This window comes from Manacus vitellinus, unplaced genomic scaffold (assembly GCF_001715985.3).
Source record: "Manacus vitellinus isolate BGI_N305 unplaced genomic scaffold, ASM171598v3 scaffold_0_pilon, whole genome shotgun sequence".
Lineage (NCBI taxonomy): Eukaryota > Metazoa > Chordata > Aves > Passeriformes > Pipridae > Manacus > Manacus vitellinus.
In genome coordinates, this window is record NW_021938789.1 from 57043893 (window position 1) to 57066989 (window position 23097).

At 38.2% G+C, this 23097-nt stretch overlaps 1 protein-coding gene across 2 annotated transcripts in view; it reads right to left on the reverse strand.

Annotated features, from left to right (window-relative positions):
- The window catches only part of TBC1D9 (TBC1 domain family member 9), a 52451-nt gene that overhangs the window by 22855 nt on the left and 6499 nt on the right, over positions 1-23097 (reverse strand). For both annotated transcript variants that reach the window (XM_029962293.1, XM_029962284.1), the window contains exons 2-8: positions 14701-14811; positions 8945-9063; positions 7269-7497; positions 5924-6185; positions 4795-5002; positions 1868-2074; positions 14-184 (exon numbers count right to left, since the gene is read on the reverse strand). In XM_029962293.1, coding sequence (XP_029818153.1) covers positions 14-184; positions 1868-2074; positions 4795-5002; positions 5924-6185; positions 7269-7497; positions 8945-9063; positions 14701-14811 — 1307 coding nt within the window. The remainder of the gene's footprint in view (positions 1-13; positions 185-1867; positions 2075-4794; positions 5003-5923; positions 6186-7268; positions 7498-8944; positions 9064-14700; positions 14812-23097) is intronic.

A 23097-nucleotide genomic window follows, 5' to 3' on the forward strand; every position in this document is an offset into this window, starting at 1 on the left:
GGGTGCATTTTACCAGCTTAGGGTTGAACTCCTCAGGTGACCTCCGCCGATACATGGTCATTAAAGCTTGAGTTGCTGTTGGAATGCCGTTGTCATTGAGGTTGAACTGTCGCTCTCCCTCCGACTCAGAGCTCAGGCTTTTGTGAGGGCTGGCAGAAACTGAACTGCTGGATCTTGTGAACACCTGCAGAAAGCAGTCACAAGCAATACAGACATGGGGATGACCCAGAGTCCAGACTTTTTGCTTCATTTTACTCTAAAAAGTCATACATGCTAACAGTTAACAAACGCTCGCCCATGTACAGGCTGACCATATGGCAGCAGAAATTAAACCAGTTTCCAAATAGCTCCCCTGGAACACTATAAAATTCTATAATGAGAATTACTAAGGTCATGTTAACTTGAAGTAGCCCTGGGCAACTGAACCAGCTCCTTTGGTCTGCTGTCAGCATTGTAGGACTGTTAACTCCATGGGTGGCTCCATGACTGTCCAGAATGTAAAATTTATATATAACAGGTATTTTTATATGTGTGTGTACACATATAAAACCACATATTTATATCTGTATATATGTTTATACAGACATATACAAAATAAATTATTTTTCCCCTTGATCAAAAATACGTTCTACAGAAAATTCAACATTGTCATACGGTGATGTGGAAGAAAAATATTTTAAAGAAAAACGATTTTCTGACTTCTCAAACATTTTTGAAATTGTATCACAGTAAAATCTCATAGAGAAGTTCAGAGCAAATGCCTGAAATTGCAAATAGTAGTCATGTATGTCTACATATGTAGTCATATTACTAAATGTAGTAATAATGTTGCAATTACTAATTTGTGTTTATAAATCAGTAGGTAGAATACTTAGATCCATTTAGGGCAAAAGGCAAGACGAAGTTTCAGCACTACACATGCCTTTGTGCTCTGGTATACAACTATAACAACAGAGTAATTATACCTCACCATCAACAAAGCAAATAAAAAAAAATTCTATTAAGATATACATAGCAAACAGGGTAGGGCTATTCAGTGCAATACTAAGGTATGGCTTAGTACAGACTTGGAATGTGAGATCTACCCACATAAAACCAAAATGATACACCCACAACAGCCTTTTCTGCTTTGAGATCTGAACCAGTAAACTTTTCTGGGTTTAACAGATCTGATGAGGTCGTTGTATGAAGCACCTGAATTTCATACATAAAATCTGGAATTCAGCAGAAGGCTTGACATTCAGAGTGGCTAAGAAGAGTGTACCTTATCATATCTTTCAAGAACCATTTACTTTGCACACATAAATAAGGAGGGGGTTCAGAATAGGGGCATTTCATGTCCAGGACAGGGCAGGGGTTTTTTGTTAGTTCAAATGTTCCAAAGTTCACTAGCTGTGCACATGCAAACTTGCTCAGCTCAGATGTTGTTTGCAGAAGAATCAAAGGACGGGATTTAGCAGCTAAAGTCTTGAATAAAAAGAGTTTCATATCCAATGATAACTTCTTCAAATTATTAAAATTCCATGATTACATTTGACTTGGACAACTTAATAGATATTAAAAGTATCATTCAATGAACCAGTTAATTAGCTATGACACTTTCCAACAAGATATACTGTAATTTCAGAATGTGGCAGCAGGAGTTAAAGTAGCTTTTCCTCAGCAGTTATGATTTCTCTTAGGTCTAACACAAAAAATAGATATCTTCATTGTAAAATTTAAACACTTCAGTTTAAGGAAACTAAAATGCACTAACACAAAAGAGGTAACATTTCTGTGTACAAAGGTTTAGCTTTCTTCCTGGCTCCCCTTTTCCCACACCAGTTAAAATCCCCCTCTAGTAAATTATTCACATTCCTCCACATACCTCATCATCTGAGCTGATATAGCTTCCAGAAATATTTTTTTCCAAGTATATTTTTGAAGTGGTTTGTTGCAGGAAGTCCGAGATCCTCTGTACAAGAAAGTCTCTGTCTTTCAAGTTGGCAAAGAGGAACGTCATTCTGTTTTTTGTGCTGATTGACAGCGGGCTGGGCAGCACACTGGAACTGTCTGCCTTTTCCACTATTGTCACCTAGGGAGAAACAGGAGTTACAGCTTTAAGATCTTTAATTAATCAAGTTGCTTGGTCTGAGAAACCATCTTAATACAATAAACTCACGCTCCTTTTGCCCTTGTATCAAGTCACTATGGACATCCCTCTGCATGGAAAACATGATTTGCATACAGGTCTGAAAGATGAAGGCTGTCATCCCTCAAACAACTGGCTTCAGTACATTATCCAGCAGAACTCCTCTGCATAACTTATATTCTTCTGGCTTTATCTTAAAAGAATCAGTAAAACAAAATTTTGTCTGTGGGAGGCAGATCTATGGGCCTTCTTGTAGGACTTCCAAATCCCTCTCCTGCTTCTCAGCACCACTATAGGCTGAATCAATGAAGACTTTTGCCTACCTTTTATTGCCAATACATGGGAATAAGCCATTTTTGAGACAACACTCGTGTACTATTATATCCTAGTCGGATACTGTGATAACAACTGTTATTTTAACTGTATATTCACAGCACACAGAAACTCAGAACAAAGGGAAACTAACCTACCATGTTTAGGTTTTCCTTCTCTTACAAAGGAAAACATCTGACTCTGTGAGGTGCAGGTTTCTGTTTGGCCTTCAATTGTTAGTGGAGCGGTCACTAATCTAACTGAACTCCATCCAACCTGTAAACAGTACTCATACAACAATCTATTGAGTACAAGGAACTGGTTCCCTAAGCTTTCAGTAAATCATGGTAACACAAAGAAATCTCAGGGACAAGTCACACACCGTTGATGAATTATGTAACAGCTGTGTGTTCTAAACATTACCAATTATTAGCCTTAAAAATAAATCAATCAATCAAGTTTGTGCAGTTCATACATAGAACAAAACACAAATCACAACGGTAAATATTGTTTTTACAATTTTAAATGATTTCTTAGGTAATGAAAACTGACTTACTGCCTTCAGAATAGAAAGGGGCATATTTCAGTTTGCTAGGACCTTTACTTTTGCTCCTTTTTTAAACCCTTTTTAAAACAGAAATCAATGGTAAGACATTAGTGCTATAATATTAATATCTCTTTAGCTAAATGGATAATCATTTTTCCCACATTTTCTTTGAAGATGTATTTAAAGACTGCAGTGCACAGCTCCAGGTGCTAAATGACTTCTCCGTTCTTCCCACTTCCTTTTATTTTTCTGTTAACTACAAACATATTAGTTTTTTGTTATCTTACAGGATCTTCACTAACAGCATATTGAAATTAGCTAAAAAGTGTTCCCATGTTATTTTTCTGTTCCGCTTAAAAACTGTTTGAGCGCAGTCAGCACAAAAGACAGACAAGTTCTAAAGGCACAGAGCAGACATGACAGCAAGCATGCTCTGCTCCACTTATTTCCTATTCAATAGAGACACACACATCTGAAGTGCTCATCTTGGAGAGTGTACCTATTGTAGGTGCAGTGAGCAGTGCAGTCAGCCACCAAAAATCATCTTTTTTGACCATAATTTGTGAATCGATGCTCATTGTCTCAACTGCCAAAACACCCCCAGGATACCACAGAATACAGGAATTAGGTTAGGGTCTAACCCAAAGCTTTAATTAAATAGAAAGCTTTCCCTTAATTATTAAGGGTACTGATCAGTTGTTCTGAGGAATGACATTACCCCGTGGGTTACTGTTCTCCTTGCTGGTGCTGAGACTTAAACCTGTTCCCACAAAAGCACTTATTTCTTCAGCTACTTCTTAAAGCTTTAGAGCTGCTTTCAATCCTGTGCTGCTGTGCCTGTGGTTATCAAAAGCTGTTGCTGAATCTGCATGCAGGAAAAGAGGCCCTGCTAAATGGAGACTTTGCTCTCCTCCTCCACTGCTTTACCTGGAGGACCATTGTTCCCACTGATTCCCAGACAAACAGTGCAACCATAATTGAATGGCTCATCTCAAATAACCAAAGCCATTGCAACATGCTGTCAAGAAGCTGTACTTCAACATTACCTAACAAATACTGCTTTACTCTTAGTGATTTGTGGGGGGAAACAGTGCCTTGAAATATTCCATGGTTCTTCAGTTAAGCCAAACTGTCCTTGGTTACATCAGCCTTGCTACTACTTCCAAAACTTTACACAATTTTCCATCAACCCACAAATCAAGTCAACCATAAAAAAACCTCCCCAACATAATTATTTTTTTATTGCATCAAACAAGCTTTTTGCTGAACATCTTCTTTAAGTAACCAGCTTTAAGAAGATAAACACACCAATCTGAAAAACGCTGACAAATATTTCCCATGTACAGGAATAAACAGTTGCAAACCTGCACGAAGAGACAATTCAAAACTTTAGGATCTTTTTAATCTTTTTACATCTGACCAAAGCAAATCTTGCCTGACAGATTTTTTTAACAGAATTTTCACTCATTGATCTAGGAAATTTCACAGTCCATCCCTCCCTATGAGGTACAAAAAATGTACAGTGGGGCTGTAAATCTGAATATAAATTATGGGACAGGAAGGACTCACAAGGATTGTGAAAACTGAAAGAAGTGCCTGTGAATTTTAGTAGTAGGAATCACAAACTAAGATACACAGTCATTAAATATTACTTAGAACACATCAGAATGGTACGCTCACAAGAGATTAAAAGGATCAAAAGAGGTTTTCCTCAAAAAAAAAAAAATCAAAGCTAGGATGCAATATCCAAGAGGACATTGCTTTATTATTTGCCCTATAAATTTACAAATAAAAAAATATTTACCTCTCGAAGAGGGATAATAAGGCTGCACAAGTTTTCTTCTTTACTAGTAAAGCAAATGTAGTTTGTAGAAACAAACATCTGACCCAAAATATGCATTTTGTTGAATGGAGTCCAAAGAGTACAGTCTGTGTGCCCATCTAATTTCTCATCCTTGGGAAGCCGGAACAATGCACGGTATCTCTCACTCTTTGCTCTGGCATCAAGATCCCTGAAAAACCCACAGAGAGATTTTCTTGTTTTAAGAAATACATAATACATTTTAAGATACATTTTATGCAAATCATGGCCAACATACAACTCAGCTAAGCACGGAGTGAACAGCAAAACAGTGGAAATAGTTTGCATGTAGGGCATGTATAATCTTCACTGTTGGAAGGCTCTAAAACTACATGAAAAAAAAAAATCTGCCATGAGTGACTTAAACATTTATCCTGACTTCTCAGAGGGGAAGGACAGGATGAACTTTCCATATTCATCCCTGCTTTCTGAGAATATATACAGGCCCAAGTGATATACTGCATGTTAGATGTCACTAAATAATGAGAAATACAAACAAGCACTGATTACAATTCTGTATGGTTCACTAAAATGACCAACATATAATGAAAAAAATTTAAAGAAACTAACTAATTGCAGTATGATACAAAAGAAGCAGAAATATTTTCCAGTTCTTTATCCCTTATAATTTTATGTCAATTTTTGTATCCCTGTTACCTAAAGTAAGTTTTATATAGAATTCATTATCTAGAATCATTTTTCAATCCCAGTTTTAGGACCAAATATGAATGTTACACACATTTCTTAATAACACTTTATTACCTTCTCCTAGTGACATAAAACAGCCTTACAACAGATAACTAATGAAGCCAGTGTTGAGAGAGAGTCTAAAGAGCTTCTGAACAAACTAGAATTTGTCTCAAGTTCATATTCAAATGTTGTCCCTTTCCCATTTCTACAGGACACCAAGTAATTATATTCAAATAATTACTCACATTTTGCCACTGCTGGAATCAATCATTCCTTTTGGAGTAACAGTAAATGGCAGCAACATTAGAAAACTTTGGGATGAAATCCTGGAAGTAAAAGGGTTGAGGAGGAACAAATGACTAAGAGACAGTGCTATACCTACCGTTTTAGTGCAGATACTTTTTTGGGGGATTTCTTTTTCAGTTTGGGTAATGACCTGTCTTGCTCAAATCCTTCATTGTCCAGAAGCTGTCGCATTGCTATATTGGCAAGCTGTTCCATTAGTTTAAATGTCTCGCTGATATTAAGGAATACTGAGAAAAAATGTTCACTTGACCTTGTGCTCACTTTGATCATATCAGGGAAGAGCAGTGTAGCATTCTTTTCAAGTTGAGTGATGTCAACCCAGCGGATAACTAGCTTTGCTGAACAGGAGCAAACAAAGAAAAAAGATTCAGTACCAAAATGAGCATATTCAAGAGCATTTATCTTCCTCTTCCTATAAAATGCATTCAGATGAATTTTCATTGCATCTTGAAAAGTTGGGAGCTCAGCACAAATAGACCCAGCTTGTACAAACAAACTACTGTCACCTGACAAGCAGCAGATAAAAGAGTTTAAATATCATTTACTTTGTTTACAGAACACCACACAAGCATTACAATGCTGGGTAGTCTAACACAACTTATCATTGCCACAGCACTTGCTCAGACTCTGATATCCTCTTTTCCTGTGGAACCAAAGAAAAAGTCCTAACACATCAGACAGGCTTGTGTTATTTTTATACATTCAAAAGTTTCAAATATTACAGTAATGGCAGATCCTTTGCTTTTTTCCAAACACCAGTATAGGTGGTGTCCTTAAAAGAGAGGCTAAATCTACATTTATTAAAAAAACAAAAAAAAAAACCCACCAACAAACCAAAACAACTAACCAATCAAACAAAACAACCAAGGAAAAACAAGAAACTCCAGCCATTCGTGACTGGGGATTGATCCACTGCCCATAACCAAGTACTGCAGATTCATTCACCTCCACACTGTTTTGAATTAACTCCCTCTAGAGCAGACTGGTTGCATCCACACTATGTAGCTCATTCTGGGTCTCCTCTGAGACCTTTATGTTCTGGAGTTGTACAAGAGTACATGTGGCATTTGAGGTTGCGAAGTCTGCCAGAGAAGTACTGCAGGATTGTATAAGAGCAGAAGGAGCCAAAACTGGTGTGATCTCGTCCCTATTCCCTTTTGGGCACAGTCCCTGAGGTGAACCACGTCTCTAAACAATGCACAGGTATTGTTTTAGAGAGAACTACTTTGAGAAATACAAAACAAACAAGGGAACAAAAGCATGCAGTGAAGCAGGGTGACAATCAAGGAATTGCTCCCTACTCCTCTTTTCCTCAGCAGTGTCTTTTTACCCCCAGTGTTCAGCAGGTGAACAGTAATAAACTACAGAAGATTTCCTAACAGTTCTTAGATGCACAGATTACCATTCCACCAAAAACATACCTTCCCTGCCCATAAGGAAAGAGTAAAAGCAAAGGTGATTAATGCTGAGATACACCCAGCCCTGACGGGGCACCTTCCCCTTCCAGTAACTGCAGGAGTAGTAGTTCACCAATTTCTCTTCTTCTGGCATCCCAAAAAGCTTGTGAAATTTCACTATGGCTTCCTTGAATTTTTCTGTATCGTCATCCTCTTTGATGCCATTGATTTTGTTGTACTCAGCGATGATGCCCTAGAGGAGGGAGTGAAAGAAGTGCACATCATGTTAGTTGCCACGGGGCATCAGATATCCTAATTATCATTGAGATTTGTCATATTTTCCTCCTAGGTGTAAATGTGCTCCCTGGGATAGGATTTCACCAGAAAAATTTTTTTCAAAAGGGAAGGAAAAATAAAAGGAAAAAAAGGATCTGTTATTCATCAGGGAAAATATCAAATGACTTCTATGACCCCTTTCACTGGACCTCAAGCAAAAGAAAAAGAAAATCTTCTATTAGATTAACTGTCACAATGGAAAATATTATTCCCACTTTCAGGTGCTGATGACCTTCATGAAATTTGAAGTGTCAACTGTCTGGTGAAAAGCTGCTCTTGATATGTTGAAAACTACAGTCCCTTCTGTTCTCTGATGAAGCTCTGGTCTACTCACTTATTTTCCCAATTTCTTTTATAATAATCTCTATTGCCTTTTATACTAAAGTTATAAAATGGAAACTGACTTTTTGCCTTCAACTCACTCTGTATTTAGATGGAATGCAGAATATAAGACAGAGAATTCACATTTAGTAATAGAAGTAGTACAATACTACTTATAAGTAATATTTAGTAGTATAAGACTAAATTCACATTTAGCATTTGTCCAATTCTAAGAAGTAACAATTTCCTTAAAGGATTATATTTCACAAGACAGAGGTCTTCTCATATGTTTCCATGACCATCTGTAGCCCTCAAATCTGAGTCACTAGTAAAACACAAGCAACTGGGGGATTCTTAAGACAGCTGACTTATTACATGAAATGTTAAAAAAGGAATGAAGCAAAGCATATGCTTAGAACACACACCCAGTAAACATAGTTATGTTGCTTACAATCAATCTTTTACCAAGTATTTATTTTTAGATAATTCTTAGTGCAGATAAAGTACTTTTTACCAGTATAGCTACTCTCTCTCCTATAAAGAGAAAAAGAAATTCTGAGAAAACCAACACCTCCATACCCCCCACAACCAACCAAACTAATCAATGAACCAGCAACCCCTAATACATGAAATGTAAATGCCAGAACTACAGGATTTAACTATACAGAAGAGGGCAAGGAGACATGAGCATATAAAAAAAAATAAAGCTTTGCACTGGAAAAACAGTCTAAGTTTAAGAAACTGTCAAAAAACTGTCAAAGTTTAAGACAGGCAACAGCACAATTAATTTTAGAACTTATAATGTCTGAAGCCCTGCCTATATATTTATATGGGGATCTTTTTAGATCACAGTGCTATAGGTATGTGCACTAATCCCAGTTTCCCTGATTTTTACACACATGTTGCTACTTAGCATCTGGTTTTCCTTCAAAAATGCAGAGCAGCCTAGGGACTACCAGGTCAAATTTGTTCAGAATTCACATCAGTTTTCCTTCCACAGTCACATTTATCACTAACAACATTTATAGCAGCATATACACTACCTGTATTTTTCCTCTGACAAATGTGTTTATGTCGTTCTCGTTTTCGAAGATTGAAAGCGTTTGCAACAAATGCTGTTCAAGCCATTCCCAGTGTTCAGTGATTTCCTTCCTTGAGCAACCTGTATGTAAAAAAAAACCCAACCAAAAGTCACAAAAGAAGTATTTCACCGGCGTCAATGGCCTCTTAATCATAAACAGAAGACTCTAAGAAAATTTGTCAGCAACTGGAGATGCAGGATTCCACTAGATGTCTGGAAATATCAAAATTTTCTCCCATTGTATTTAATTTAATAATAAATAGGCAGCAACATTCAAGACTATTCTGTGAGAAGCACAAGCTGCTTATGTCAGTATCATAAGCAAAAGCCCCCTACATGTAGAATTCTAACTATGATGACACTCAGATGCCTAATGTGACATTAAAGAGTTAGAAAGGTATTACCTGCATCTTTTAGGAGTTGACAATACAACCCCTACAGTTGTATATTCTACCATTGGTTCACAAAACCTCCACCATTAGATGCATCTCCAAATTATGAAACAATGACAAAATTTCAAAAATAATAGCAAAAAGGGATCATTTTCCTGACAATTCTACTACAACGTCCCTTCCTCAAAAGAAGTGCTGAAACATCTATAAGAAAGCTGTACCTTTTAGGGGAAGATGGTTGTTAGAGGTGGTTTATTTTTAGTGATGAAATAATAAACTAAACTTTGATGACCCTTGTTTCCTTAGGAGATCAAAAGGGGTCAAGTGAGATATTTGATACTGAGGAATCAGCATAGATGTAGCCTGTAAAGTCTTATAGAAAGGGATGAAAAAGCTTCATGAATGAACTAGAGTTTATAAATTCAAAGCTTTTTTCTATTTTACTTCAGATGGATTGTAATAAATATAACTTCTATTTTGATCCCATTCTCAACATCTCACAGAATAAAGTCATTGGTGCTCTTCAGGATCTCCCCGTGCCACCTCCCCCCAGAAGGAAGAATAAACTCAAGCGATCAAAAAAACCTGTTCCCCCAAAAAAGTATTTTGAGGGAATTCTGTCAAAATTCAAGTAGTTTCAGAAAACAAACGTTACATATTCACAGAGGACCTACCAGTTAAATAATGCCTTCAGAACCCAACAAAATAAGGGCTCATGTGAAACAACCACTGGAAAGAGGTTAAATTGCAACAAGCTGCTGCTAATAACTTCTTCAGCTTACTTCAATAGCAAATGATGGGGAACAATATTCTTTGTACAGTATACAATCAGAGCTTTAACACAACTCCAAGAAGGCAACAGAATGCAACATTCTGTGCAACTTCCAGAGGAATTTCACAATTCTAGTTGTAGTACGGATACATAAATGATGTTGCAGAATAGCCTGCATATGTAATCAATATTTCAGAACCACTGCTGTTTCCTCTTAAAACTGCTGGATGCAACTAGACTATTCTGGAACTCAGGAGGTGGTCTGAAGACTATTTTATTTCTTCTTGGCTTTTAAACTGCTGTAAAAATCAATGATAAAATGCATGAGCTATGTATATAAAACCAGACTGTCATCAGAAAAATTGCTTATCTCTTGAAGAGCAGTGACAAGCAGTGCAGACACACTATCATGATGAACTATTTATTAAGGCTGTCTATTTCTGGTTTGTGGTTCATCAATTATTTTTCATCACTTCTTATGGACCTCCTTTGGTTGACTATTCTCAACTTGCAACAATCCACTTGTGGAGAAGTTCATGGAGCACTCTCTCCCATGGGAGGGACCCCACACTGGAGCAGGGGAAGGACTCCTCTCCCTGAGCAGCAGCAGAAGCAACCTGACCATAACCCACCCGCTCCCGTCTCCCTGCACCACTGAGGGGGAAGAGGTAGAGTTGGGAAGGAGGGAGGGGTGGAGGGAAAGTGGCTTTAAGATTTATTTTACTTCTCATTATCCTTCTCTGATTTTGTTAGTAAAAAACTTAATTAATATCTCCAATTGGAGAGAGGATGAGAAGGGGCAGTTGCCTAGCAGGTGGGGTGCAGTAACAGCATGAGCATCTCTCAGTGTCAGGGTTAGGTTTCTAACACCTAGGCTGGTTTGTCTAAGGTAGGAGGTGAAGGTACAGAGGAAAAGTGATCAAGTTAAGTCCTGAGAAGAAAACTTAAAAGTCATATAAACATGCTTTCAAACACACTCAGAAGTATGATCTCAGTTTTGTTTCAGCTGGTGACTAAGAAATAGGAATGGCTTGAGACAGCTGATGAGGCTGTCATGTCCAGTTTTGTCTTCCAAGCAGATATACTTACTTGAGATGTTTGTTAGTCAACCTGAACACATTTCTTTGAGTCAGTCTGTACATCTACTTACTGGAGATGGAGATTATTTCTTTACTGAAGATAGAATCACAGAATATGCTGAGCTGGAAGGGACCCACAAGGATCACTGAGTCCAGTTTCTGGCCCTGTACAGGACCATCCCCAAGATTCACACCATGTGCCTGAGAGCATTGTCCAAATGCTTCTTGAACTCTGTCAAGCTTGGTGCTGTGACCACTGCCCTGGGGACCCTGTTCCAGTGCCCAGCCACCCACTGGGTGAAGAACCTTTATCTAATATCCAACCTAAACCTCCCCTGACACAACTTCATGCTATTCCCTCAGGTCCTGTCACTGGTCACCACAGAGAAGAGATCAGTGCCTGCCCCTCCTCTACTCCTCCCAAGGAAGTTGTAACTCCAGTGAGGTCTCCTCTTCTCCAGCTGAACAGACCAAGTGCCCTCCATCACTCCTCACACGGTTTCTCCTCAAGGCCCTTCATCATCTTTGTTGCTCTCCTTTGGACTCTCTATGAGCTTAATATCTTTCTTATATTGCAGTGCCCAAAAATGCCACAATATCCAAGGTGAGGCCACCCCAGTGCAGAGCAAAGCAGGACAATCCCCTCCCTGACTGGCTGGCGATGAAGAATATGACAAATTTCTGTATAAGTAAGAGATTACAAGTACTAAATAACCAGCACTACCCTTAGGGAACAGGGAAGGACAATGCAGGACAAATCTGAGTTGCATAGCTAAATGCAGCTAAACTCCTTAGTAACCCATATAATTTTAACAACCCTTGATCAGTTCAGACGGAATTGCTTTGGTTGCAGATTCATAAAATAACCACAGTGCAGAGCCTTAGGGAACCCGGGGCTGCTCAGCTTCAAGGTTATGTAGATAAATTATTTGTTTTCTGTAAAATCTTACCTCCCTGTTAAACCCACACTACTCCCCTCAGGTGACAAGACTAAGCTAGTGCAGTCTTATAATTTAACAAAAATAACTAAGCCATCAACCAGATATTACGAGACTAAAAATTCAAGAAACACTCCACAAAACAAAATCATGGATATATACATTAACTACATTACCAATTTCAACTAGGGCTAAGATTCATAATTGAAGAGCATGTTTATTAATACTAGCTTAAATGCAAACACAGTACCATATTTTTACATAAAATCCACAATATCAGTCACAGAAGAGAAAAAAAGCTCTCACAGTTCATCAACACCATAAATTTCTACATGAATGGTACATTCATTTATTCTGGGGCCATAACCCATCTGCCTTCCATTGTATGCCCCTGGTTATCTGAGGACACACACTGTAGGTATAAAATTATAGTCATTATATTCATAGGCACCATGCAAAACAACCTGCAAATACACTTAAAGGAAAGTCATATGGCCTATTTCCGAAGTTGTTTTCTTTGGAAGGGAGTCTGCAAACAGCAAAAAAACTTGTGTCCTCAGTTGCCCCTTTTCAAGTTTATGGGATGGAGGTGGTTACTAATTGCTGCACTAATTGACATCTGGATGAAAGGAAAAAGGGATTTTATGTGCAACTACCTCTACTTGAGCACCAACAGTGTAAATAAACACATGGGCAAGTACTTTTAAACTTCTTTCTCATGACTGAGATCCATGGAAAGCTGACATGCATTTTTTATGGTCACAGCAGAGTAGATGACAGTACAAAGCAAGAAGTTAAATGAAGATATGGAAAAAACCTTCATAATATTGACAATTTCATTAATATCTGGTTTTACTATTACCTGTCACAAAAGATAAATTATGTTATTTGAATTTTAAAATCCTCAGGGAGTTGGTACTCATAGATCTAGAGGGGGGAAAGGTTCTTTAAATTGATGCCTTCTTTTAGGTCTGATACTATCAAAAATAATAAGAAATACTTGTGCTAATTAAAAAATTAAAACATTTTCTGTTGGATTCAGAATGTGACACAGGTTTGATATCACCTTTGTTAGACACACAAATCATATGCTCCTAAGAACAGAGCCTGCTCTGAACTGCTAACATTGTTACATCCGTAGCAAACCTTCATTCATTCCTCTTCCTCTTCCCTTCCCAAGAGGGGATTTTTCCGGAGGAAAAGTCATCCAAATTACCTAAATGGTAAAATTTTTGTTGAGAGAATGTGCACTGATGAGCCAGCACTGTTAGGCCAGAAGAGTCCTAGAGCTTCATTAACTAGTGTTTCTGAAAGTCAGGTAGCAGTGCAGGTGCTGGGGGTTACGAGGTCATTAAAGAGATGACAGGCACGTATGCACTTCTCATCTGCCCTCTTTTCTCAATTTTCTTTCAAATGAACAGAGTTTTAGATGTTGCCTAAAACAGCTGCTGAAACTATTGAGCTAGAGGTGCTGCATGGAAAAGTTTCCATTTGCTAAGACTGAAAAGCAACACTACCAAATGGAGGATCTGACCTTACACGCTTGGTAAATCAAAGCCAAGAGACCTTGGTCTTCTGCATTCAACTCCGGACACAAAACCAGCAAACAAAATGTGAGACCAGCTACATTCTCTTTGATGCTACTTGCAATCAGTACCTGACCATAGAAACAAGCATTTAGTACAGGACCTGATGCAATCAAAAGTCCTATTTAATGTATGAAAATTGTTTTCATAATTCAACTGTTTTTCAAAACTCAGTTGTTTTCACTAACTACCATAAAGAAGAAGGACCGGTCTTACTGTTAGATCTGTCCAAGTTGGAGCATTAATGACCAAAACAGACACTTCTGTATTTAACCTAGCTACCATCTTGCTGAATTTTCAAGTACATCATATTTAGAAGGACCACACACTGGCTGAAATAAACACCCAAGAGGCAGGCATCCCTGGGATCTAGATGGTATTTATCCTGGAGGAGACTGAGCTCACTATCCAGGAAATGCTATCAGCTTGTATGTATTCTCATGAGCGCTGGAGCTGCATATTTTTCCTGGTTACCACTGCAAGGGAAGCCAGGTGCCCTGTCTGGGTAATTTGGGGCCTATAACCCAGGTATTCCTCTGACCATCCTCTCTAGAGATACCCCATCACCCAGGAATGCTGCACTTTAGAAGTGCTGCAGGAGCGAGCCATGGGCATGGAGAAGAGCATGCAAGGAGGAGGAATGGATGCTATACTGCTTGCCTGGGAACACCTCTGGGAGATGAAGAGTGGGAAATAACAGAGGCTTCTGTCCCTACTGCACGGCCATTCCTAGTTTTACTCGGTCACTGTGCATAACACACACACACTCTGGGATTCAAGTCTGACTATCAGAAGCTCGTGAGCTTCTCAGTTTTACCACTAGAGCAGGTTTTTGTCCTGACCCATTTATTTGTCCTGAAACGACTGTGCTCAGCAGGAAGGATGCTCTCTAAAGTATGTGACACAGTATCCAGGAAGAATAAAAATCCATGTCAGTGTATTTGTCCTTACCACAGGCAATAGTCCAATAGACCAGGGAGTCTGGAGCTTGGTAGAGGATTCGATATGGTGCCACTCTGGCACTGGAGTCCAACACGACATCAAGAGTACCCACAAGGAGACCTATAGAACAGGAAATTATGATGAAAACAGTGATAGGTCATTCAAGATCCCCCCAGAAGGGGCCTCTGTAGCCCCTCCCCATTCCATTTCACCCTCCATGGCAAAATACAGACCTATATATTCATCCCCATGCTTATGTTGTAAAGAGGAAAAGTGACCCAACAGGGAAAAATCTTCCATTCCAACAGGACTTTGGCTTTTAAATGTACCTCAACTCTAACACAAAGACAAACAAATTGAAGCAAAGCAGAAGGCAGTTGTATTATCAAATCATGTTCAAAAGTTATTTAGTTCTTTCCTGCGTTTCATACACTGTTGGAGCCCTGGGGAAAAAAAAGCCCACCAACTACAACCCCCTCCTCCAACACCAACAAAAAACCCCCAGACAGTACACCCTAAAAGCATTCAAAACTGGAATGTCAGATAGGAAAAACTAAGACTTCCAGCAAAAATAATTTTGCTACTTAATGGTCTGATTCTTCAGGGTAGAAAGGATCAAAATGCCTTAGAGTCAAGCTGTTTTTCAGATGAAAGGATACTAGGGAAAGACAAAGCCATACTGTTTTCCAGAAGTAGCTTTGAAAATTCTTTGCTACTGAGGGGGCCATCAACAGTTGCATACCAAAAGCTACCAATAATTCCTAACTATATTTCCAGAAATTCTTGATCCTATTTTTACAGTAAACTACACACAAAACAAACTCTAACGCCTCAAAACTCTCTTCCACAAGAAAGACCGATTTATTTTTAAAAGAAATAAAAGGTTTTCCCCTTTTCACCTCCAAAAAAATTTTTCATCTCCCCTGCAGAGATGTCAGATTTAAATTCTCATGTTGAAGTTCCCAGCAAATTGTTTCAATTGTTTGAAAAAAATTTCAAACACATTGAAAACAAATGGATGAAGTTCTGATGATTACTTATTAGGGGTTTTTTTTGTAAATAGCTGAAATGAATGTTTTAAAACACTCCTGGTAAAGTTTTCTTCTCCTTTCAAGTGGTTTTTTTTTTTTACTGCCATAGTTTTTTTTTTGTAAATAGCTGAAATGAATGTTTTAAAACACTCCTGGTAAAGTTTTCTTCTCCTTTCAAATGGCTGTTTTCTTCTTTTACTGTCATAGTTTTTTTTATTAGTTCCTCATTCTCCTCTGTCACAACTGGTACAGAAGACTTTCCCTCGCTGTTCTTCTTTCAGATTTGCATTATGCATCACAAAGATAAAAAAGCACTACCTGTTTTCCATCTCAGTAGATCCCTTAAATCTGAACTGAAACTGATACTTAGAAATACCCTGCTTATCAGTGATTTTGTATTTCCCCATTTTATGTTTTCTATTTGTATTTTGTTTTATACAGATCTTCACAGGTCAGATCAATCGTAACCTCTTTCTGCCTAATGCCTTAATATCCACCAATTTTTAATACAAGGATTCTAAAGTACACAGGAAACAAGTCTGGACACAACATGAGGTCATTAGTAAGGTGTGTTACAAAGCTATCTGCCACTTATAGGATACAAACAAAAATGTTAATGTAAAATATCCCAATGTTCATTAGTCTAACTAGCTTTAGTTGCTCCTATTGCCATCTTAAACCCTCCTCTCTCACACACTTTGATTACTGGTGTATACTGAGAAGCTGCCTCTGAACAATCCTCTCCCAGCCCTGCCGGATACACCCGGACTCCCTCCAAACTCAGGAGAATTAAGTAGGTTATAATGTTAATGCTACTTCAATTATTTTTTTTTTCAGTTAAATATACTCTCCTTCTGAGCTTCACAAACCCAGTATGGTCCTGGTCCAGAAGGCACATGACTACTTCAACCAAGTGCAAAGATCCTCAGACACTTAAAGCTGCCAATGAGCTCAGCTGGAGTGCAGACCAAGCCAGACACTACACTGCCTTCATCATCTGGGTTTGCTGCAAACACAGCAGAATTAAGCCAAAGATTCTTTATGCTTTTCAGCTTCACATGACTACTGACAGCACTAAATATGCACTAGGCATGATGTAATATCTAAATAAAGTTGTATGCTGGCCAAACGCAATCTCCTCTGAGCTACAGAAACACTGTTAATTCCCTGCATTCTTTAAAAATGTGCTTGTTTCTCTCCTCCTGCTGTATTTCCAAATTTGTTGGCGTGTGGGTGGTCCTGCCAACAAATTCTGCCCCTAGTTCTAGGAGGGCACTGCAGCTGTGAAAAATGGGATATGCAGGTAAGGTCAGGGAATCAGAACAAACCTACTGACTTGGTGCAGCAGCATTAAGTTCAGAAGAGTTTCCCATCCTACCTGGATATGGGAGACAGGAGAGGAGCAGCCCCCTGTGCCACTGAACATTGTAAGATAAAGCACGTTTCTTGAAAGAAACGTGGAAATCACTATAAAAAAAAAAACAAACCACCAACAAAAGAGACAAGCCAGCACTGAAACAACAGATGGGAGGTAGGAAAGGAAAAGAAAACAAATAATACTTTCCAGTGGTGCAGTAAGTAGGTGTTGCCCTGGGGCTTTTCAGCAGTGGAAACAGGACATGGAAACAACTGTGTAGTGAGGTTAAAGGAAGAAAATTCACAGAACTCCAGAAGATCCCATGGAAATTCAAAGTCTAGCTTACCAAGATAATTGCAACAGACATTTTATCAGGAAAATCTTACTTCTATCATCACATAACTATTTTGATAGATGATACGTGTGATATTTAAAAAAAATAAATTATGTGTTTTTATAACATTAAAACCAGTTAATATTTCCTTGTGCAGTCATGCAGCTACACCTGTCTGCCCTCCTTCAGGAACTGTTCTGTTTTGCATTGTTAGGTCAGCACTGGCTTTTTGGGTTTGGGTATTCGTTTTTTGGCTGGGGGTTTTTTGCAATGCAGACGTGATGCAACCAGAATGAAGTCACAGCATTTCATGCTGATGATCTCTTTGGGGAATTTCTACATGAAGTAGAAACGAAAATTAAAAAACACAAGACTATTAACAGTGTTTTAATAGTGTTCATTAATCCTTCATAGAGCAAGTACCTTTTCAGATGCGATTAAGTAGTCTGAAAGTTTCTATAGAAACAGAACAGAAACAAGGAATCATATTCCTTAGATTAGACAGGCCTTTGGGCAAGAGCCAGTAAATTACCCAGGCATCAAATCACATGACTATACTGATTGCAAGTTTTTTTCCCATTATTTCATCAGGTTTCTGACTAGATACTGAAATAAGGGAAGAAATTCTCAATGTAAGAACACTAGATCTGCAAGCCCTTGTTGAAGTGTGATGTTGTCATGAGCAAAGGTTAAATAAAGCACATGGTATAATTTGTAAGATTAACATTTGTCTAACTTACAGCAGCCCCAATCCTGAGGGCACTAAAGCACAAGCAACCATATATCAAGGAATAGTCCCATGAGACACACTTGCCAAATTTCTAGAGCAACCATACCAATACAGGGAAAAGGGAGGGATAAAGTCATTTTGTTTGACACAACTTTTTTTGTATAGTCTGGTTCCTCTTTTGCAAACTTGAATTCTAAAGTAAAGGTCCTGAAAATGTCTCAATATTCTCTTTGTTTTCTGTAAAACATAGACATTAGCAGAGGAAAACCAGTGATATGTAATACCTGGAACCAGGGAATACAAAGCCACAACTGGCTGGGGGCCTGGGAAATTGCTCTTGCATCATGTTACTGGAAGGACAACCAATGCACTGGAGGGAATTACTGGAAAGGGGTTCAGTTACCTGATGCAATTTGTGCTGAAGGAAGATATCACACTACGTTTTACTTATCTGACCACACTCAGTGGTGGCTCACATTTAGTCATAAACTGGAGGGGGAGCCTGTAACCACTGCAGAAAGTGTACAGACTAGTAGTCTGTATTCACACATTAAATTATGATGTTCTCTTCTTGTATCCTTACACTAGCAACCGATTTTCAACCTGGTTTTTTGCTAGAAGGGATTACGATCACATGAAGCCTGACCTCCTGCATAACACAGACTCCTTTTAAGTCAAATTATTTCTATCTCACCAAAGAATATTTTCTGGAAAGGTAGGTCATTCTGGTGTGAAAACTAAGCCAATTGCTTCGGCCAGTTCAGATGTTTCCAAGCACCACTGCACTCCCTGCTCTTGGGAGACCAGCATTCCACATGACTTACAGTCCAGACTGATTACAAACTGCCCACAAACAGTAATGAAATCAAGGGATGATCTGCTGTAGAATCAACCTGGTACACTGCAAGTTACCACTGAAAGCACACATACTGGACTCAAATACCTGAAGTAAGTCACAATATCTGTGATTGTTTGGATATCCATGGCACAGATCTTTGCTGCAGGAATACTTCTCCCTCTTTATTTTCTTTCTTTTAAAGTATAGCTAGTGATAATTCTTCTATCTTTCACAAAAAAGTTGCTTTATAAAGCATCGATTGCTGGTGGTTTTAAAGGAAAAGGCAGTTTATGCACTGTACGCATGAACAATCTTTTTTAGTACCAAAGGATTTTCTTAGAACAACACTAACCCTCTTTCATAGAAAGTCACACTTTAATTTAAATAAAATTAAGACAAAGACTAAAGAGTCTTTATCACCTTTCTACAGTCCCCCTGACAGCAATGTTACAATTATATCTGTGAGCCTTCGGCATTTTTCCTGCTAAAATACACCGGGCTCTCAGAGTAAATTGGATTACATATCCAACCAACAGTGAGGATCTGGGTTATGTATTACCTCTAGCACACCTTATTAAAACACTGAAGCCAATGAATTGTAATAAATAATGGCATTTCAAAGCTTAAGAGTTACCAGCAGCCACGGCTTTGTTGCACAGCAAACACCATGAAAAAGCCTGGGATGGTATCAGACAGCGATGCTTCCAATTCAGCTTTAACCTCAGAGCAGAGGTGCTTTCAGCACACCTCAGAGACCTGTGATACATCCATTCCTCAGTGACATGGGGCCACCTTGTATCACACCCTGCCCAGAGCTGGAAGGAGGTCACTCTGCAGTTGGTATCACTGTTTTTGTGAAATGTTGCCACGCAGGGACACCCTCCCTTCCCCCAGTTTGCCAGATTACAAATGTGTTATTCACCCGACTCCCAGCAGCAGAGCCCTGCCCTGCTGTATCCTTCTCCCAGATCTACATGAACACAATCTACAGCCTGACAGTCTCTCACAACACCTTCTGCTAGGAGTGTTTTATCTAAAAAAAATGCCTAAACAAAGAGCATACGTGTTTTTAGCACGCAAACACAAAAGCATATCCTGCAGAAGAGCTATGTAGTACAGGTCAGACTGACTCTTGGAGCCACGCTCATGAGCTATCATCAAACAGTCTCATGGATGCCAGCAGCCTATTTGTGTAGGAGCTCAACACTGCAATTAGGAAAACTTGCAACGTCACATGTGCCAGCAGTAAGAACTTTTCAGAACAGGCATCGTGACATTCCAGCACTGAATCAGAAACACAACTGCTTAAAAGGTTCTCAGTATTTAAAGTATGCTGATGATGACTCCTTCTCCTTCCACTGAAGTGATGGACACATAATGAGCTCTGGTCATAAACCTGGAACACCCAAGGGACCTATTTAGACTGTAGATGTCAGCTGATTTCCAAGAAAGCCTCAATCAATAGAGTTGATTTAAGTCATATTTGCACCATGAGCATTCAGTTTTATATTGATTTCATGGACAATGAATAAACTCTTCCTAAAGTTTAAGTATTACTTCCTGGACTATAAAAACAATAACTCATAAGAATACATAGCATAAGCTATTGTTTTTTCCTAGTGACTATAATGAATCATTACTCTTCCATTCTTTCTCAAGGCAGCTCATGTGATTAGCCCTCATTTGTTATTACAGGATGAGATCATCCAATTACTTGTCTGTCAAAACTCAACCTAGAGCAACCATCTGAACTCCATGGATAATACTATGGACAAATCCTTTTAACAGGGAGGGTCAGTTCTGTTTGATTTAATTTCATGGGAAAGCCTATATGAATAGTAAATATTATAAACCACTCAAAAATAATTACAGTGTTAAACTTTCAATACTAGTAATGATACCCACAAAAGTAGGAATATAACCTCTTCATTGTGAACACTGCCCTTGAAACTTTATGAAGGGTTAGGGTTTTTTTACAGGTGTTCATTCACATAAACAAAGGTAAAATAAACTCTAAAGACTTATTTCATAACTGTCTTCCCATGTGGGTTATATAGCATTTGCTTACATGGGCATCTAATGTGGAATCAAGAAAAAGAAATTTTTCCTCTCAACATAAGGTGTTGAAACTAAGATTTGTTAAGTTTTCTCCAGTGTCTGCCTTTGTTGCTCTCTCTTTCTACTAATGCAGTTCTATAGAGCACTGATTTGTCCAGCCACCATTTCCTTTACACACAACTTTTCGAACATGTTCAGTGCAATGGACTTTGGGGATGAACTGTCCCTTCTACTGACATTTAGCCAGAAAAGCAGCAAAGACAGTACTTGCTTTTTCTGTCTTCAGACTGATGGACACAAATGAGGGAAGACAGAAAACCTAACCATTAATCTTTAAAAAAAAGAAAGCTCAGGAAAGGCCAATGTGATGATCCGGTTTGACTACTGAGGGATAAAGCAGTAACAAACATTAAAGCTTTCATCCAGCCTACAAGTTTAACAACTGTAAAAGTGATCAGCAGTTGAACTACTACCACAACACTTGTCAAGGTGTCCTAACAACTTGTGACCATCCCTGTAAAAAATCTGTATCTTAACTCAAACCTAAATCTCATTGGGCTCAGACTTCCATCTTTTAGAATTTTTGGTAACTTCTGCTAAGCTGAAGGGCCCTAAGCAGTGTAAGGGTAACCACATTTGTCAGTGTTATCTACTAAACAATACTTAAAGAATCTCAGGCTTATAAACCTTTGCTGGCTTTCTCTGTAACAGAGAAGAAACCAGAATGTGCATTACATTCTGTATCTACCATTACATACAGATAAATACGCACAAAGCAAAAGAATTTAAAAAAAAAACCAAAATAAATGTCCACCGAGGTTCAGTTTTGCAGGTGATGTAAAGTCCAGGCAAAGAACTCCCACAAGAATACATCCAAATAGTAAGTTCCCAGAAATGAACCCACCAGAATTTAACTGAAACAAAACCCAGCAAAAGTAGGAAAACACAGAGAGATGAGCACTGACAAGATATGCTGGACAGTTACAGGTATGTGAAAGCTTACAACACAGAGTAAAACTGATATTTGGACAAAACCTCAAACAAATAATTTCACAGTCCCGAAGAAAATAAATTTTATACTACTTTTGGTTTGATATAAACAATTATTCATAAATCTGTAAAAAAAAACCCCAAAACATTCAGGAAAAGCAGTGTCAAGTATCACTGACCAAAGCAGCAGTGAAATCACTGAATTTCACTCAAAACTACTTATTTTAAGTATCCCATTCTCTCAGAGTAGCATAAGCAAATTAAACAGATTTCATCCAAGAGCAAAATCAAGTACATGTGTACCAATACACCATTCAGAGAAACTATGTAAGACTAATGAACAAATCAAGTGAGGAGGAGCCATTTAACGAAAAAGAAAGAAAAACAAAAAACACCACCAAATAAAAATAAATACAGAAAACCAAAACAAAAACCAAACAAAAAAACAAACAACCAAAAAACCACAAAAACAAACAAAAAAAAACCAACAAACATAAAAACTCCCAAGAACCACCAAACAAAAAACCCCCAATGAAACAGAAAAAAACGCAAACAAACATCACCACTGCTAACCCAAGAAAAATTACTGCAAACTGAATCTAGTCAACGAAATCAATGGTATAAATTGAGAACTGAAGTGTGTACAGTAAACTCAGCTTTAACTAAGAACAGTTCTGAAGCACAGCATGGTCAAATACAAGCTAAACCTGAAGAGAAGCAATAGTTTCAGAAAAAGCTAATTTTAAATTCTAACTGTTCTGACTGAATACCTGCTGATAGGTGAGATTTCAATAAGCTATCAGAGGAGGCACTTTACCAGAGAAATCAATGATGCTGAACAAAAAAATCTCAGTAACTCTGGCTAACAAAATACTGGAAAAGGCAGAGGGAAAGCATAAGATGGGACTGTGAGGAAAGAACAACAATAAAAGAAATTTAAAAATTACTGGGTGATACTAAAACTACTGCTGTAGAACGAATTCATATATCCCTACTTGGAAACTTCAGAAAAAAAATAATCAGAAATCAGACCTAGAAAATACTTAGAAACATTCTTCTGAAAAGAAA